Raw genomic sequence first — 18,742 nt, forward strand, 5'->3', positions numbered from 1 at the left:
CCAGCATCCAACGGCGACCGGGAACACCATCCATGACGGCCAGCCACAAGCGAGGAACTGCGCCACCGAGACCCAGCGACAGCAGCCTGCATCACCTACACGTGTCGCCGATGGAGGGAGAGGGAGTTTGATTAGTTTATGGTATGCACACGATGTTTTGTGGACGATCTCTACACTACATTCATATGATCGAAGTGCAGTAGACGGCTGGAATGACTCTCATCCAACTGTCCTCAGGTTGTACATCATCCACAGAGCAATTTCGTTTATACTCAATATGACAACTGAAATGTGATTTAAGCTCAATATATGACAACTGAAATGTGATTTACACTACTGTTGTCTTGTTGATGCGCACTCTCTTCACTTTCTGAACTATAAAACCGTGTAGAAAATTTGAAACTGCTGGCATGCTACATCTGAGATCCTAATCATGTTGGAGTGAATAGACGAGAGACGGGGAAGGCACCAGTTATTAGTTAATATAAGAGGACAATTAGTACAGACAAATGCAAGCGCGCATCAAGCTTCTTCCGGCACAGCCATGAGAACGATGCTGACGTCGGCACGGGCACCGGCTCTGACGCCGGCGAAGGCGACCCGAGAGCCGGCGGCAGCTCAAATGGGGCTTTCCCCTGCCGGACGCCCGTGACGTTCCTCAAATCCGACGAAATTTTGCTCTGCTCCCAGACCTCAGATGCTGAAACAAGCAGAGAGTAAATACACGGCGATGGAACACTAGCAGAAATGACCCAAGGAGCTAGCGAGGTCACACTCACTGACCTCTCCTGGTTACCGTGAGGTTGGCGTCGTCGTAGTTCACCGGCCACAGGAAGTAGCCGAGCAGGCTGCACCGGGCGGCGAAGCCGAGCTTCTCGGCGACGAAGGCCGCGCCGTCGAAGGCGACCCAGACGTCGCCCACCGCCAGGTACGACGACACGGAGCCGTTGTCATACGACGTCATCACCGGCGCGCGTCCGCCCGCGGTCGTGGTGAGCGCCTGCACCTCGGCGTAGGACATGGCCCCCGTCGCGTTGCTCCCGCGCTGCTTCGGCCCGGCGGCCACGACCGGCGCGCCGACGCCGCTGTTGGCCTTGTTGCGCAGGAACCACGACCGGCCGTAGAGCGGGAGCCCCATGACCACCTTGCCCGCCGGGACTCCCGCGTCGAGCCAGGAGACGACGCCGTAGCTCACCGAGAAGTGCGACGCCCTGTCGTACAGCGGCGCGTCGAAGGCCGTGACAGTGGCCGCCGCGTCGGCCGGCCGGAGCCCGAACGCCATCACGTTGATCCAGTCGAGGCTCCCCGCGACCGCCTCCGACGGGTAGTCCACGCCGGCGAACGGCGCGCCGAACACGTGGTTAGAGAAGTAGACGGTGGCCGTGAGCAGGAACCCCTTGGGCGCCGCGGCGCGCCACTCGGCGACAAGGAACCCGAAGTCGGCCATTTCCACCACCGACGCCGGGAACCGCCACGCGACGTCGATCCCGTCGAAGCCATTCTCCCGCGGCACCCTAACGGCCGCGTCGACGAACGCGACCCGCGACGTCGGGTCCGCGGCCATGGCGGCGAACGCGGGGTCCCCAGATGCCCTGGCGGCGCCTGCTGCGGCATCTTCGGCGCCGGCGGTGGCGAGGGAGAGCAGGGTCCTGAGCACCGGGTTTCTCCCTTTGAGCTCCCGGGAGAAGCTGGCGAGGAGGCGCGCCTGGGCCAGGTCGGCTGGGAGCTGGAGCGTGTGCCGCGTGGGGTGCACGGAGAGAGAGGAGTAGTAGAGGTGGGTGTAGAGGGAGGCGTCGAGGGCCGAGAGGGGCCAGAGATCGGCGTCATCGGCGAAGTAGTAGCCGGCTCGCACCGTCGTCGGTGCTTGTTGGGTGGTGTCAGGCGGTGGCGCAAGAGCTGAAGCTGCAAGGGAGAGCGAGAGTGAGATGACATTGTAGAGGAGTGTGGTGTGTGCCATTGCTGAGGAGGTGGCCGGAGAGTGAGCATTGTTTTTGTGTCACCGGAGAAGGGGAATCTTGCTGGTGTTGTTATGCCAGTGGTTGCTTCTTTGTAACTTCTTACCTGAAGCAAATTTACCATTAATTAATCAAAAATGATAAAAAAAACGTCCGGTTTTTAGGCATAGTATAAATCAAACGTTTTTTTATAGCAAATTATATTGTGGTGAGGATGGCAGTTTCATTTAGTGAGCATTTATATTTCTGGCAAAACAACTGAACATGACAAATATTATGATGCTTGCTAAAGGAAATTGCCATCCTTGCAGCAACATAATTTGTTATTCCGGACATTTGATTTATCATGCTAAAAGAATCTGGCGTCTGATTTGTATGAATTAATAAAAATTACTGTACATCCCAACTAAGAAAATTTGAGAGAGTGTCAGAAATGCTGTTCTACCATTTATGTTCATGACCAACTGCACGTTGGCCTCTGAAGGATTGTTTGTGTAAGGTTGATCACCGTTGTAGTTTTTGAAATGACATCATGTATGGTCTCCTGGAAAAATGGCATATACCGAGCAGTTGGTGTATATAGACAGTCAGGTGTATTTACTATGCCACATGCTTTTCATTTTATTTTTCCTACCAAACAGTAACAAATTCATAGAAAATACAATTGAACAATTAGTAACCATAAACTAAACAAAGTCCAATGATAACATGAAACCATGCATATCGAATAATGCATGGCCACCGATCGCAACATATGAAACAAAATAATAGCCGCGTTGCACCTACGGCAAAGTTTAACAATTAGAAGGATGCAAAGGTTTATGTACAAATATGGATGGTTGGGGTGGGGGTAGGTGGGGAAGGGACACCGCTCTATGCATGTTGATGTCGTCTCTCGAGGATGCAATACATGAAGTATGTTTCTTTATTAAAAAAATGTTACCAAAAGATATGCCATTGCTACTCCCATTCCTGCATCGCAACACATTGTGAATGTTTCATACATGTTGCATGATGTCAATTCCATTCCTTGATCATTTTGGTAAACTGATCTAATGATTGCAAAAACTATTGATCACTCTCTGAGCAAAGTACAAAAATAGATATCGTTGGGATGCCCACGAACAAGTGGTCATGTTGTACAGTGGGTAGTTGATTTACGGGGAGAGCCAGATGTATTTATTTTTCTGGATTATTTTAGACTTTTCATCGATGTTCATTCAGTTGGAGGAGACATTTTCGTCAACTAAAGAGACGCCTGTGGTGGCTTCGTTTTTTTTAAAGATCCGGGGTCACCGGCTTCATTGATTTAGAAGAAAGCAGCAGGAGATACATGAATGATCAAGTGATCGTGGTATTAGGAGAGCTAAGAGTGGCCAGAACTAGGTCAGCTACATGACCAGGGTGTTTTATCTCACTACATCCTCCCTGAACGGGGCCTCAATGCATCGAGCTCCTACAAGCCGCCAGAGCTCCATCGTGTTCTTGATGGCTCACAGAACGTCCTCCGTATGAGGCATTTTTCCTCTGAACACATACGCGTTCCTCTCTTTCCAAAGCTCCCACGTGATCAGCAGCAGCATCGTCCTTAGCCTCTTTCTGCAACTTTGAGGCGTTGAAGCAGTCAGTCTTTCCCAATGCCTGAGAGAGCTGTGACCTGCTTCCCGCGCTTCATTGAGCACAGCGCAACCATATCTACGCGACACTGCCTGCCAGACCGTTCGGGCGAAAGGGTAGTCCTAGAAAAGGTGGATTGAGCTTTCCAGATTTCTGTTGCAGCAAACGCAGAAATACCCATTGGGCCACCCTCGCCGTTGCAGGCGATCGTTGCACCAAAGCTTGTCTTGGTGGAGCAGCCAAGCGAAGATCTTCACCGTACCTGGCGCCCAAGCTCTCCAAATCGCAGTTTTTTCACCTGAAGGAGGGATGTCACTGATTTGTAGATTGTAAGAAGCCTTTGCCGAGTAGGTTGCTCCTCCTGTGGTGGCCACCCAGCTGATCGTGTCCTCGTCGGAGGAAAGAACGATGCCTGCGTTCTGACTCTTCCTCCACATTTGCCAAAACTGGTGAGCAATCTCTGCTGTGTTGGCATGCCGGAGGTCACGCACCCATGTGTTATTTGCCAGCGCTTCATGGACTGACCTATTTTTCTTTCTGGAATGTTGAAACAAGGCAGGGAACTCGTGTTGCAGCGCCACCGGCCCGATCCATTTGCATGTCCAGAAAAGTGTTGTTTTTTCGTTGCCCAGGTGCGCGTTGGTGGCTGATGCAAACAGCTCCAGATCCTCCTGACACATCGGGCCGGGAAGTTCATCCAAGGCCGGCGTGGCTGTTGCCAGGAGAGCCACAACCAGCACAGCCGGAGAGCTGTGCTGAATCGATGGAGGTCCAGCACACCTAGCCCCCCTATCCACCGGAAGACAGACTTTGCCCCAGGCCACCTTGCATTTAGCGCCAGTGACATTCTCATCATGAGCCCATAAAAACTGCCTCCTTGCTTTGTCCACCTCTTTTAGGATTTTCTTCGGCACTTTGAGTACAGTCATTGCAAACACTGGCAGCGCCGTCAAAACGGTACGCACCAGTACCCTTCTACCTGCCATGTTCATGAGCTTGCCTTTCCACCCAGCCAACCTTGAGCGTATCCGGTCAATGATAAATTGGAAATGCACCAGCCTTAGTTTCGTTGGAGAGATTGGCAGTCCCAGGTATGTGGTTGGGAACGAGGACTGTAGCCCCCCAAAGTTTTGCAGAACCACATCTAACTGAACATCAACACAATTTATTGGGATGACTGCAGATTTATCCTGGTTTAACCTCAGTCCCGTGGCTTCCCCTAATCGGCTTAGCAAGTGCAGCAGGGCATCCACTTCTTCCTTCACCGGGTTGGCGAAAATGACGACGCCATCAGCGTATAAGCTAACTCGCATGCTGATACCTCGGCCTAGCAGCCGAGCGATCATCTCTTCCTCTGCAGCAGCTTGAAGGAGATGGTGAAGGGGGCCGATCGCCAGGATGAAAAGCAGCAGGGATAAAGGATCACCCTGCCTAAAACCACAACCATGAGATATTGATTTGCCCTATGTTCCATTGAGCAAGCAGGAGGAGTTGGCAGAGGAGAGTAGCAGTGCAATCCAGTTTCTCCATCTCGGAGGGAAGCCCATTTTTTGCTTGAGCTCGAGCAAGTACTCCCATGACACGGAATCAAAAGCCTTTGCTATGTCCAGTTTGAAGAAAAGTGCCTTTTTCTTCATCCGTTTCAACATCCGAATGCAGCTTTGCACGTACCGATAGCTCTCGTGGATGCATTTTCCCTTCTGAAAAGCAGTCTGTGTCGATGAGATGACTTTATCTAGGGCTCTGGCCAGCCTTGCAGAGAGCACTTTGGAGATTAGTTTGGCAACTGAGTGTATCAAGCTGATTGGGTGATAATGGTTGACCTCTAAGGCTCCATTTTTCTTTGGCATCAGTGTAATCAAGGCCGTGTTGATCTCTTGGAAATTCTGCCCAGCCATCAGATGGAACTTGTTAAACACTGCCATGATGTCATCCTGAATGATGTGCCAGCAGGAGCGATAGAATTGTCCCATGAACCCGTCAGGGCCAGGAGCTTTTTCCGTTGGGGAGGAGACGATGGCTGCCCAAACCTCGGCCATGGAGAACGGCGAGTCCAAACCTTGCGGATCAATGGTGGGAGTGGCCAGTCGTTCCCAATTAATGGTTGCTTTTCTATCCTCCTGCTTGCCCAGAAATCTGGTGAAGTGATCATGAATAATCCTCTCCTTTCCGTTGTGATCAAACACCTCCGAGCCATCCTCCCTGAGGGAGTGAATGAAGTTTTTTCTCCTTCTAGCTCTCACTCTTGCATGGAAAAACTTCATGTTCGCATCTCCTGCCTTTAGCCAGGTAATCCTAGAGGCTTGCCTTCTTCTTGCCCGCTCGATGGCTGCTAATCCGAGCACTTTCATCTTGAGCTGCTTTCTCAGATGAAATTCTGTAGGCGTGAGCACTCTGTTTTCTTGCGCCACATCAAACAGACGTATGACCTCATTTGCGATGTGCAACTGCATTTTTTCTTTACCAAAAGAAGCCTTGCTCCAAATTTTCAGGTCAGCCGATGTTTTGTCAAGCTTCTTCTTGATTCTGATGAAAGGGCAGTCGTGTTGAACCGGTCTTTGCCAGGCATGAGTGACCGTATGGAAAAAATGAGGAAATTTAGGCCAGGAGTTTTCAAATCTGAACCTAGTGCTTCTTCGCGGTGCATCCACAGTAGTGAGAACCAGGGGGCAGTGATCTGAGAAAGAAGTAGAAGCAGCAACCAGCATGTGGTCTGGGTGCGATTCTTCCCAGCGCACGTTGCAGAAAATCTTGTCGATGCTACACATGGTAGGGCTTTCTCTCTCATTGCTCCAAGTGAAACGCCGGTTTTTGCACTTGATTTCCTTGAGCCTTGCTAAATCAATGGCTCGACGAAACTTCCCGATCATCCTTCTGTTTATGTTGGAGTTGCTCTTGTCTCGCGCTTGATATATCATGTTGAAATCACCGTTGATCATCCACGGCTCGTCAGCAGGAGGGGCGGCAGCAGCTATCTCCGATAGGAAGCTCTCTTTTTGTGCATCATCCGTTGGGCCGTAGACCGTGGTCATCCAAAAATCCTTCCCTGAACTCCTTTCGTGCACCCTAGCCATAATGGAGAAACTACCCAGGTAGTGCGAAGCTACGTCGACTACATCCTTGTCCCAAAAAATCGCTGCACCTCCTCTAGTCCCGATCGCTGGCAGCACCACACACCCCTGCAATCTGCTACCTCCTATCTCGCTAGCTACCATAGTCGTTCAAGTATCAATCTTGGTTTCCTGTAAACAGAGCACTGCTACTCTATGGGAGGATCATACGTCGCTGACGACCGTGTGTTTTGCCGGGTAGTTTAAACCTCTAACGTTCCAGGTTATGAAGGTTAGATTGCCGTCATCCATCGAAGAAACTAAAAGTGCACCACCAACTAAACCATCTACTTGAAATAAACGGAGACACCATACAGTGAAACCAGGGCGACGACGGCCACCAGTAGCCCCAAAACCCCATCGTCGTCGAGCCGTCCACAACACCGGAGAACTAATCATAGAAACTAATCCTAACTCGAACTGGTTTAAGACCAGCCGCTGGAGAAGACTAGCTAACACTAAAACTACCAACATAATCAGCCTTGCATGATCTCCTCCGCATCGGCGATTCCTGCCATGCCCGCAGCGATCTTCAGAGCACCCTGGTCGAGCCCCGTGAGCTTGGCGATCGCAGCAATGTCGCCGTTGGAGAGTGGTTCCTGGAAGCGCTTCATGATCCTCGCTGCAGCTCTTTCAGTCATCTTGTCCTTCGGGCCGAGCTCTCCCAGCTCCTGAACGAGGCGCAGCACCGCCCTTTGCGCCATAGGGGTGGAGGTGCCTGCGGCCGCCTGCTGAGCGCTGCGGCGAGATGGGGCGGAGGTGGCCCTGGACTTGGGCGGGGCGGAGAGGAGAGGACGAGGGGGCTGGGTAGAGGGGATCGGGGGTGGCACAGGGGCGAACAGCTCCTCAACCTGCGCCTTCCCGTTGTCGATGCGCATGGCGCCCACCTGGTGGGTGACCACCTCCATCTGGAAGTCCACCGTCGCCTCGGCAGGGAAGGCGATGCAGGGCAGCAGGCACGGCAGCATCTCCGGGCTCTCCAGCTCGGGGGGGTTTGTGGCTTGAGGGGGAGGGGAGCGGCCACCGTCTTCGAAGGCCAGCGGGGTGACCAGGGCTTCCTGCATGGCGCTATCAAGCTCTAATTGCATGCAGTCCGTGTGTGGGGGTGGAGACAGGGCGCGCCCATTGTCAGAGAAGGAGAAGAACTGGGCCACCGGGTCCGCCTCCGCCGCGGGGGGAGGAGGAGGCGCAAAGCATAGGGGGAGCGGTGGTGTTGCGCGCAGGACTTGAGCACCCGCGGCCTTGCCGCCCGCCTGACGGCCACGCCGGTCCGCCCCATGGCGACGCTCGGCAGGGGGTCTACTGCGGCGCCGATGCGCCTCCTTGACGACGTCCTCGTTGCAGCCCCTAGCGTGGTAGCCGTCGCCAAGCAGGCGATCACGGGAACTTCCGCCGTCCTCCAGGAGTGGCTTGCCCCAGCACCGCCACTTCCGCCGTCCTCCTCGCGGTCACGGGCACCACCTCCGAGCACAGGGCCGCAGGACGCAGCCCCGATGCGCGGGCCCGGCTTCGGGCCTTGCCCTGCCCATCTTCAACATGCGCCACCCAGGTGCCAGGCTCGAAGCACGGGAAGGGGCGGCCGTCATCTTCATCTGAGGATGGCAGCCCGCTCTGGCCAGAGTGCAAAGATCGCGGTGAGAGGGGGGTCGAGTCCTCCAACAGGTCGACATGGATCAGGAGGTCGTAGCGCCGAACGCCTGGCGGCGGGGGGATGCGGCGATCAGCGGGGGCGAGGCCGACGATCTCGTCCGCCCGGTCCGCGCCCCACTTGAGCACCCAGAGCGCGCGCTTGGTGGGGATGTGAGCAACATCCCACACCCAGAGCCAGAACGCGAACGTCTTGGTGTGCCCTCTCTCCAGGGTGCGCGAGTCGAGCCGGTCGACGTGGCCGACGTCGCCGAGGGCCTCCTCCGCACCCAGCAGCGACCAGAACTACATGGGCAGGTCTTCAACGACGACGCGAACGTGGTGGTGGAACTTGAGTAGCATGGCGTGGTCGTCTTCATTCCAAGCCCTGATGAAGTACTTGCACCCCTCCACCTTGATGACGCCCCGGCGCACGGCGTTGTGCCGGTGCGCAGGTAGGTCGAAGTGGACTAGGAAGGCTTCTGGCTGGTGGGCGGTGACGCGAAGCAGGTGCGGAGGGATGGAGAGATGCTCGAGGATGACCCTGCCCACCGTGGCGGGGGTGGTGGAGTGCGAGCGGTCCGCGGCGGTGAGGGTGACCGCGTGCTAGCGCAGCACGTGCTCCTCGATCTCCAACGCCAGGGAGGCCACGATGATCTTGCTGCTCTCCCGCGGCCTCCTAGCCGGGTTGCAGAGGGCGAGGCTTGCCATTGCGGCAGGGGGGCCGGGGTGGGGTGGCACTGGCGGGAAGACGACGCGGTCGCGGACCGGAGCTTTTGGCGCAGCTGGGAAGGTCAAGCGAGCACGGGCAGCCCCTCTCGGGCTACCGTTTCTTGGGTTTTGAGGGCACTCCTTGCCGAAATGACCCACACGCTTGCAGATGATGCGGCAGAGGGGATCCCGGCAATCTACATGGAGGTGGCGCTTACTGAGGCAACAGAAGCATTTACCTTTGAACTTGCTTAAAAAGGCCTCCCTCCTCGCATCCGCATTGATTGATCTGCGGCGGTCCGAGCGCTGGATCGGAGCATGCCTGCCTCGATCCACCGAGCGGGAGCCGGCCCTTCCCTTCTTCTGGGACTTGACCTCCGTCCACCCCCCCCCCCCACCGGGCTGGCCTGGCCCAAAGAGGAAAGAATGGCCGGTGAGGAGGGGTGAACCACAACGGATTTAAGGCATGCCTGGCCCCCATAGGGAGAGGCCCCTAGATCCAGCGGTCCGAGCCGCGCCCCGGCCCCGGATGGCTCGCTGCGCCGCAGGATTCGCGGCGTCGAGGCCGGATCTGACGCAGCTGCCGTCGAGGTCCGCCGGATCGAAGCGCGGTCCTAGTGGGCGGGGAGGGGCTCCGACGGGCCTGCGCGAGGGAGCAGGAGGCACAGCTGGCCACCATAACGGCCGGGATTTGGTGGCCGCCGCGACCGGAGGGGCCAGCGGCGCGGGCAGAGGGGCGGAGGGCGGCCGCTTGCGACTTCAACTCTTTGTAAATTTCTTTTCACCCCCAAAGGAAAGTTATGAAAAAAAATCGTGGTGGCTTCGTCAATGTCAAAATAAAGTGTCAGCTTAGCCTCTCGGAGATACTCATAGTGTTAGGTGTGCGTTCATAGGGGTGAGTGTTTGTGCGTAATTATGAGTTTTTTGCATGTTAGAAAAAAATCATTTTTTGATTCATTTAATTTTGTTGTCCAAGTGTACCTGAGTTTTTTTAAACAAAACGCCCAAGACTTTATTCATTGGAAATAACAGTTACATCGTTTATGAGGAGAGATACAATTGCAACTGAAGGTTCCTCAAACCAATCCAACGTCATAGAAATTTTTGCCAACATAGCATGCTCATGAGCAACTTTATTTGCGTCTCTACTGCAATGTTCGAACCTAGCTATAGTAAAATCACAAACAAGATGATAGCAGTCATCATAAATCGCTGCCGCCCCTCCCAAATAATGACCACTCATGTTCACCATTTCAATGGACTCCAGGTTGTTAGTATTAATGATGAGACAATGGCATGTTGGGGAACGTAGCATGCAATTTCAAAAAAATTCATATGATCACGCAAGATCTATCTAGGAGATGCATAGCAACGAGAGGGGGAGAGTGTGTCCACGTACCCTCGTAGACCAAAAGCGGAAGCGTTAGTTTAACATGGTTGATATAGTCGAACGTCTTATCGATTCAACCGGTCAAGTACCAAACGTACATCACCTCCGAGTTCAGCACACGTTCAGCTCGATGACGTCCCTCGAACTCTTGATCCAGCAAAGTGTTGAGGGAGAGTTTCATCAGCACGACAGCGTGGTGACGGTGATGGTGAAGTGATCCGCGCAGGGCTTCGCCTAAGCACTACGACAATATGACCGGAGGAGTAAACAGTGGAGGGGGCACCGCACACTGCTAAGAACAATTGATGTGCCTTAGAGGTGCCCCCAGCCCCCGTATATAAAGGAGGAGAGGGGAGGAGGACGGCCTAGGCGCGCCCCCAAGTGGGGAGGAGTCCTACTAGGACTCCAAGTCCAATTCGGCCCCCCCTTCCTTTTACCGGAGAGAGAAATGGGAAGGAGAAGGAGAAGGAGAAGGAAAGGGGGATGCCGTCCCCTTCCCCACTCCAATTCGGACCACTTCCAGGGGGGCGCGCCACTCCCTCCCAAGGCCCATGTAGCCAATTACTTCCCCAGGGGGTTCCGGTAACCCCCCCGGTACTCCAATAAATACCTGAAACACTCTGGAACAATTCTGTTGTTCGAATACTATCGTCCAATATATCAATCTTTACCTCTTGACCATTTCGAGACTCCTCGTCATGTCCGTGATCTCATCCGGGATTCCGAACAATCTTCGGTCGCCAAAACACATAACTCATAATACAAATCGTCATCAAACGTTAAGCGTGCGGACCCTATGGGTTCGAGAACTATGTAGACATGACCGAGACACATCTCCAATCGATAACCAACAGTGGAACCTGGATGCTCATATTGGTTCCTACATATTCTATGAAGATCTTTATCGGTCAAATCGTAGTGACAACATATGGCATTCCCTTTGTCATCGGTATGTTACTTGCCCGAGATTCGATCGTCGGTATCTTCATACCTAGTTCAATCTCTTTACCGACAAGTCTCTTTACTCATTTCGTAATGCATCATCCCGTAACTAACTCATTAGTCACATTGCTTGCAAAGCTTATCATGATGTGCATTACAGAGAGGGCCCAAAGATACCTCTCCGATACTCGGAGTGACAAATCCTAATCTCGATCTATGCCAACCCAAGAAACACCTTCGAAGATACCTGTAGAGCATCTTTATGATCACCCAGTTATGTTGTGACGTTTGATAGCACACAAGGCATTCCTCCGGTATTTGGGAGTTGCGTAATCTCATAGTCAAAGGAATATGTATAAGTCATGAAGAAAGCAATAGCAATAAAACTTAATGATCATTATGCTAAGCTAATGGATGGGTCTTGTCCATCACATCATTCTCCTAATGATGTGATGCCGTTCATGAAATGACAACACATGTCTATGGTCAGGAAACTTAACCATCTTTGATTAATGAGCTAGTCTAGTAGAGGCATACTAGGGACACTTTGTTTTGTCTATGTATTCTCACATGTATCAAGTTTTCGGTTAATACAATTCTAGCATGAATAATAAATAGTTATCATGATATAAGGAAATATAAATAACAACTTTATTATTGCCTCTAGGGCATATTTCGTACATGGCATCTTATCCTTTGTGCAAGGGCAAGACCAATCTGTGTGCCAAAGCTTCAACCGTCAGGACATCCGCATAGTTGTCAATTTTATCATTCCTTCTAGCGATGAAGTTTCCTTTATCATGCCTCTAAACCGCCCCCAACATACACCTAAGCAAGCCTTGATCAAAAGAAGCATCAAACTTAAGTTTGACAAAACCCCGGGAGCGAATCCACCCCTCTTCTCATGGTAGTTTTTGGATAGGACGCGGTAACATAGTTTGGCATAATGGCACAAATCCCCATGGTATCCTGATAATCATCATGAAGTACCCCTTCAAAACCAACTTACCCCTTACTCACCACAAATATCAGGATGCAATGTCGAACATTGAAAGTGCAACTATCCCTAGGTGGTTTTGGTAATTCCTAACAACATATAGCTCATTGAGCTAATGCTATTCCAAGATTAATATTTCAAGAAAAGCTCAATGAATGGCATGGCATGGATGAGGAAAGTGGACCCCTCAAAATACTAAGGATAAAAAGATTGGCTCAAGCTCAAAGCTCAAGACTCTACATTTTATATTTTAGTGATCCAAGATCACATTGAGTCTTAGGAAAAGCCAATACTATCAAGGAGCGATGAGGTGTTGCTTTATGAGGTTCTTGCTTCATAGTGCTTAGTGATATGCTCCAAAACCCTCAACTACCTTCCCACATCCACATATGACCTAAACCAAAAGTCAAACTCAGCCCCACCGATTCTTTCTATCCGGCGCCACCGAGTTTAGATGTCATAGCCACTACCACAAACCCTAGGCAATTTGGTCTCACCGATAGGGATCTCGGTCACACCGAGATGGGGTTGTAATCTCTCGGTTTCCCTTCGTAACGTTTCGGTCCTACCGAGATGAGCGATCGGTCCCACCGAGATTGCAATGTAAACTCTCTGTTTCCCTTTTGTAACATTTCGGTCCCATCGAAATGAGCGATTGGTCCCACCGAGTTTACCTGACCAACTCTCTGGTTAGCTTATTACCAAAATCGGTCCCACCAAGTTTGTGTAATCGGTCACACCGAGATTACGTTATGCCCTAACCCTAACCATATCGGTCCTACCGAGTTGCATCTCAGTCCCACCGAAAATCCTAACGGTCACTAGGTTTGCTGAATCGGTCCAACCGAGTTTCTCAATTCGGTCTCACCAAGATTGGTAAATTGTGTGTAACGGTTAGTTTTTGTGTGGAGGCTATATATACCCCTCCACCCACTCTTCATTCGTGGAGAGAGCCATCAAAACATACCTACACTTCCAATACACATTTTCTGAGAGAGAACCACCTACTCATGTGTTGAGGCCAAGATATTCCATTCTCGCCATATGAATCTTGATCTCTAGCCTTCCCCAAGTTGCTTTCCACTCAAATCTTCTTTCCACCAAATTCATATCCTGTGAGACAGAGTTGAGTGTTTGGGAGACTATCATTTGAAGCACAAGAGCAAGGAGTTCATCATCAACACACCATTTGTTACTTCTTGGAGAGTGGTGTCTCCTAGATTGGCTAGGTGTCACTTGGGAGCCTCCGACAAAGATTGTGGAGTTGAACCAAGGAGTTTGTAAGGGCAAGGAGATCGCCTACTTCGTGAAGATCTACCGCTAGTGAGGCAACTCCTTTGTGGGCGATGGCCATGATGGGATAGACAAGGTTGCTTCTTCGTGGACCCTTCGTGGGTGGAGCCCTCCGTGGACTCACGCAACCGTTACCCTTTGTGGGTTGAAGTCTCCATCAACGTGGATGTACGATAGCACCACCTATCGGAACCACGACAAAAAACATCCGTGTCTCCAATTGCGATTGAATTCTCCAAACCCTTCCCTTTACATTCTTGCAAGTTGCATGCTTTACTTTCTGCTGCTCATAGACTCTTTGCATGCTTGCTTGAATTGTGTTAAGATTGCTTGACTTGTGCTAAGTTGCTAAAAACTGCCATGAACTAAAATTTGGAAAAAGGCTAGATTTTTATTTGGTCAAGTAGTCTAATCACCCCCCCTCTAGACATACTTTCGATCCTACAAGTGGTATCAGAGCTTTGGTCTCCATTTGCTTTGATTTCCATAGCTTTTGGTGGTCATAGCCTTGGTTTCACAACCTAGGAGAGTATGGCGTCTAGCGAGGGAAATTACCACCGTAGAGGTCCTTAATTTGATGGTACTAATTTTGCTAGTTGGAAGCATAAGATGAAAATGCATATTCTTGGACATAAACCTGCCATTTGGGCTATTGAGTGTGTTGGCTTGCAAGGTGAATTCTTTGATGGGAGAGAGCCGAATCGTGAAGCTACCGCGGAAGAGTTGAAGATGCTACAATACAATGCTCAAGCTTGTGATATCCTCTTCAACAGATTGTGCCCCGAAGAATTCAACAAAATCAACCATCTTAAGAATGCAAAGGAAATTTGGGATACTTTGATTGATATGCACGAAGGTACCGACTCCGTCAAGGAATCCAAGTTGGATGTGCTTCAAAGTCAACTTGACAAGTTCAAAATGAAGGCTGGTGAAGGTGTCGCTGAAATGTACTCTAGGCTTGCTCTTATCACAAATGAGATTGCCGGCTTAGGAAGTGAAGAGATGACCGACAAATTCATCATCAAGAAGATCCTAAGAGCCTTGGATGGAAAATATGATACCGTATGCACATTGATCCAAATGATGCCAAATTACAAAGATCTCAAGCCAACGGAAGTCATTGGAAGAATTGTTGCTCATGATATGTCACTCAAGGATAAGGAGGAGCTCCATAACAAGTCAAGTTGTGCTTACAAAGCCTCATGTGAAGCCCCCACATCATCAATTGAGAAACAAACCTTGAATGAAGAATTGAGCTTAATGGTGAAGAACTTCAACAAGTTCTACAATAATAGAAGCAAAGAGAGAAGTTCCAAGTCAAGATCCTACAATGACAAAAGATCTTCTAGTCGAGAGCAAAACTGCTACAATTGTGGAAGACCCGGACACTACTCCAATGAGTGTACGGCTCCCCACAAGAGAAGAGAAGATTCTCCCAAAAGAAGAAGTAGAAGAGAAGAATCAACATCAAGGGAGAGAAGGAGTAGAGATGATCGATATGAACGAAGACCCTCATGGAGAAGCAAGGATTCGAAAAGGAAGGACAAGTCATCAAGGAGCTACACAAAACAAAGACATCAAGCTCATGTTGGTGAATGGGTATCCGGCTCCGACTCTGACAATGACTCCGAGAGAAGCTATCACTCCGACTCCGAATATACTCAAGATGAAGGTGTTGCCGGTCTAGCACTTGTGTCAACCAACTCCTATGACATATTTGATTCACCAAATGAAGGAATTGGAAGATGCTTCGTGGCCAAAGGTCCAAAGGTATCACACCCCGAGTATGTTGATTTCAATAGTGATGAAGATGACTTGTTAGGTGATGATGATTTACTTGTTAACAACTATAGTGATGAATACTATGATGAAACAAATGACAATGATAAGGAGAAGATTGAGTCTAACTAAAGAACTAAACACTCTTAAGTTAGCTCATGAAACTATCTTAGGAGATCATCGAGAACTTTTAAGGACTCATGAGAAATTACGTTTTGAAAAGCTCAACCTTGAGCAAGAGCATGAGTTCTTAAAGGCAATTAATGATGATCTTCGCAAGAAAAGTTCTTCTTACATTGCCAAGCGTTTACTCTTATCCACTTACATGCCTCAAGTCAAGTCTAGTAACAAGAACAAGAAGGATTCTTCTTCTAGTAGTAACAATAATCATGCTAAATCCAATGTTGTTGCTTCTAGTAGTTATCTTGATTCCACTAATGATTCTCTTAGCCAAGTTACACTTGAGCAAGAAAATATCTTATTGAAGGGAATTATAGAGAAAGGTGTTTACAAGAGCCTTGCCGGAAGTAAGCAATCCGAGGAAATTGTACGCATGCAAGGAAGGCACCGGAAGAATCAAGGTATTGGTTTTGAACGAAAGTTCAATGCCAATGGAGTTGAGTGGGAAGAAGATCAATACCCCAAGACGAAGTTTGTTCCTCAACAAGAGAAATATGATCCTACTTCTTTCAAAGGGACACAAGCTCAAGATGATCTTCCACCACAAGACCACAAGCAAAGAGGCAAGGACAAGCTTCAAGAGGAAATTGATGCATTTGAAGAAGCTCCTAAGGCCTTGGTCAAAGTGGGTTCCCAAGACTACATCAAGTTCCACTTCATCTAGTACAACTACAACTCCGAGGATTCCCATCAAGATGGTGTGGATCCCGAAGAAGAAGAACTAGAGAGTTCTTGAGGGTGACTCCGCCAACATACTTCACTCTTATCATTTTGGCAAGAACAAGTGCAATCAACTTCCACATCTTGCACTAGTTCAAGGAGTCACAAACCCTCTTGTTGGTAATACAAGGGACAAGGTAACCTAAAGCTTTCATAGACATCATCTTGTGTGTGCATCACTCTATGTCTATGGATATCCTTGTTTGTTCCTTGTGGGACTAACCCGTGTAGGTATTGAAAGTGCAACTTGATACATCTCCAACGTATCTATAATTTTTTATTGCTCCATGCTACATTATCTACTGTTTTGGGCAATATTGGGCTTTATTATCCACTTTTATATTATTTTTGGGACTAACCTATTAACCGGAGGCCCAGCCCAGATTTGATGTTTTATGCCTATTTCAGTGTTTCGAAGAAAAGGAATATCAGACGGAGTCAAAACGGAATGAAATCAACTAGAGAAGTTATTTTTGGAACGAAAGCAACCCAGGGAACTTGGAGTGCACGTCAGAGGAGACACGGGCTGCCCACGAGGGTGGGGGGCGTGCCCCCTACCTCGTGGGGCCCCCGTGGCTCCTTTGACGTACTTCCTGCACCCATATATATCGCCGTACCCTAAAACTTCCAGAACACACATTAGATCAGGAGTTCCGCTGCCAGAAGCCTTCATAGCCACCGAAAACCAATCTAGACCCGTTCCGGCACCCTGCCGGAGGGGGAAATCCTTCTCCGGTGGCCATCTTCATCATCTCGGTGCTCTCCATGACGAGGAGGGAGTAGTTCTCCCTCGGGGCTGAGGGTATGTACCAGTAGCTATGTGTTTGACCTCTCTCTCTCTCGTGTTCTTGATTTGGCACGATCTTGATGTATCGCGAGCTTTTCTATTATAGTTGGATCTTATGTTTCTCCTCCCCCTCTTCTCTCTTGTAATGAATCGAGTTTCCCCTTTGAAGTAATCTTATCGGATTGAGTTTTTAATTTGAGAACACTTGATGTATGTCTTGCCGTGGATATATGTGGTGACAATGGGATATCACGTGATTCACTTGATGTATGTTTTGGTGATGAACTTGCGGGTTCCGCCCATGAACCTATGCATAGGGGTTGGCACATGTTTTCGTCGTGATTCTCCGGTAGAACTTTGGGGCACTCTTTGAGGTCCTTTGTGTTGGTTGAATAGATGAATCTGAGATTGTGTGATGCTTATCGTATAATCATACCCATGGATACTTGAGGTGACATTGGAGTATCTAGGTGACATTAGGGTTTTGATTGATTTATATCTTAAGGTGTTATCCTAGTACGAACTCTAGGGCTGTTTGTGACACTTATAGGAATAGCCCAACAGATTGATTGGAAAGAATAACTTTGAGATGGTTTCGTACCCTACCATAATCTCATTGTTTGTTCTCCTCTATTGGTGACTTTGGAGTGACTCTTTGTTGCATGTTGAGGGATAGTTATGTGATCCAATTATGTTATTATTGTTGAGAGGACTTGCACTAGTGAAAGTATGAACCCTAGGCCTTGTTTCCTATCATTGCAATACCGTTTACACTCACTTTTATCATTAGTTACCTTGCTGTTTTTATATTTTCAGATTACAAAAACTATTATCTACTATCCATATACCACTTGTATCACCATCTCTTCGCCGAACTAGTGCACCTATACAATTTAACATTGTATTGGGTGTGTTGGGGACACAAGAGACTCTTTGTTATTTGGTTGCAGGGTTGCTTGAGAGAGACCATCTTCATCCTACGCCTCCTACGGATTGATAAACCTTAGGTCATCCACTTGAGGGAAATTTGCTACTGTCCTACAAACCTCTGCACTTGGAGGCCCAACAACGTCTACAAGAAGAAGGATGTGTAGTAGACATCACAACTCACTCCAAAGGATAGCTCCAAATGATCTACATCAACATAGAGCATCCACATCTTCAACACCTACATGAAGTCATCATCGACAAAACCCAAGGTTAGTTCATCCCTCTTAGGGGGGATCTCACATCTAGGGGGAGCTTTACTCTAACAATCGAGTTAAAGCAACTCTAATGGTGTGAACACAACAACGCTTTATGTAAAAGTGGTAACCCCACTTGTGCCTAAACGATGAGTATGACCTATGATCAAATGTTCTCATTTGACTCCTAAGTCAGTATACAAATATATAGATGACCTAGTCATCGCCAATTGCTTGATAGATTCTAGAATTGTTTGTGCATGCTTTGCCACATATTTCATTTGTCATTTTTATTGTGTGAGCATGTTGGTTGCATAATTTACTCATTTGAGGACATCCACTTGTTGTTTTGATTGATTGGTTTCCTTTTCTTTTGGCCAAGTGGATGGACAAGAATGCCTAAGAACCTTCTCTACCTATCTATGCTTTTCTTGTCTCAAACTCTATTCAT

At 49.3% G+C, this 18,742-nt stretch overlaps 1 protein-coding gene and 1 pseudogene across 1 annotated transcript; both read right to left on the minus strand.

Annotated features, from left to right (window-relative positions):
• Positions 1–356: 356 nt before the first annotated feature.
• Positions 357–1,957, minus strand: LOC123191709 (nod factor hydrolase protein 1). The gene is made up of 2 exons (XM_044604346.1): positions 784–1,957; positions 357–700 (listed from the first exon to the last, which is right to left on the minus strand). The coding sequence occupies exons 1-2, from the start codon at positions 1,955–1,957 to the stop codon at positions 480–482; spliced, it is 1,395 nt and encodes a 464-aa protein (XP_044460281.1). The 3' UTR covers positions 357–479.
• Positions 1,958–7,528: 5,571 nt separating this feature from the next.
• Positions 7,529–8,620, minus strand: LOC123191710 (uncharacterized; annotated as a pseudogene).
• Positions 8,621–18,742: the final 10,122 nt, after the last annotated feature.

The sequence above is a fragment of the Triticum aestivum genome, chromosome 2A (assembly GCF_018294505.1).
Source record: "Triticum aestivum cultivar Chinese Spring chromosome 2A, IWGSC CS RefSeq v2.1, whole genome shotgun sequence".
NCBI classification, from domain to species: Eukaryota; Viridiplantae; Streptophyta; class Magnoliopsida; order Poales; family Poaceae; genus Triticum; species Triticum aestivum.

What these genes read in the sequence shown, in the direction of transcription:
- LOC123191709 (XM_044604346.1), bottom strand. Translation starts at nt 1,957, where the DNA reads ATGGCACACACCACACTCCTCTACAATGTCATCTCACTCTCGCTCTCC. An exon ending in CCTCACGGTAACCAGGAGAG is followed by an intron (nt 701 to 783) that starts GTCAGTGAGTGT and finishes TGCTTGTTTCAG; the next exon opens with CATCTGAGGTCTGGGAGCAG.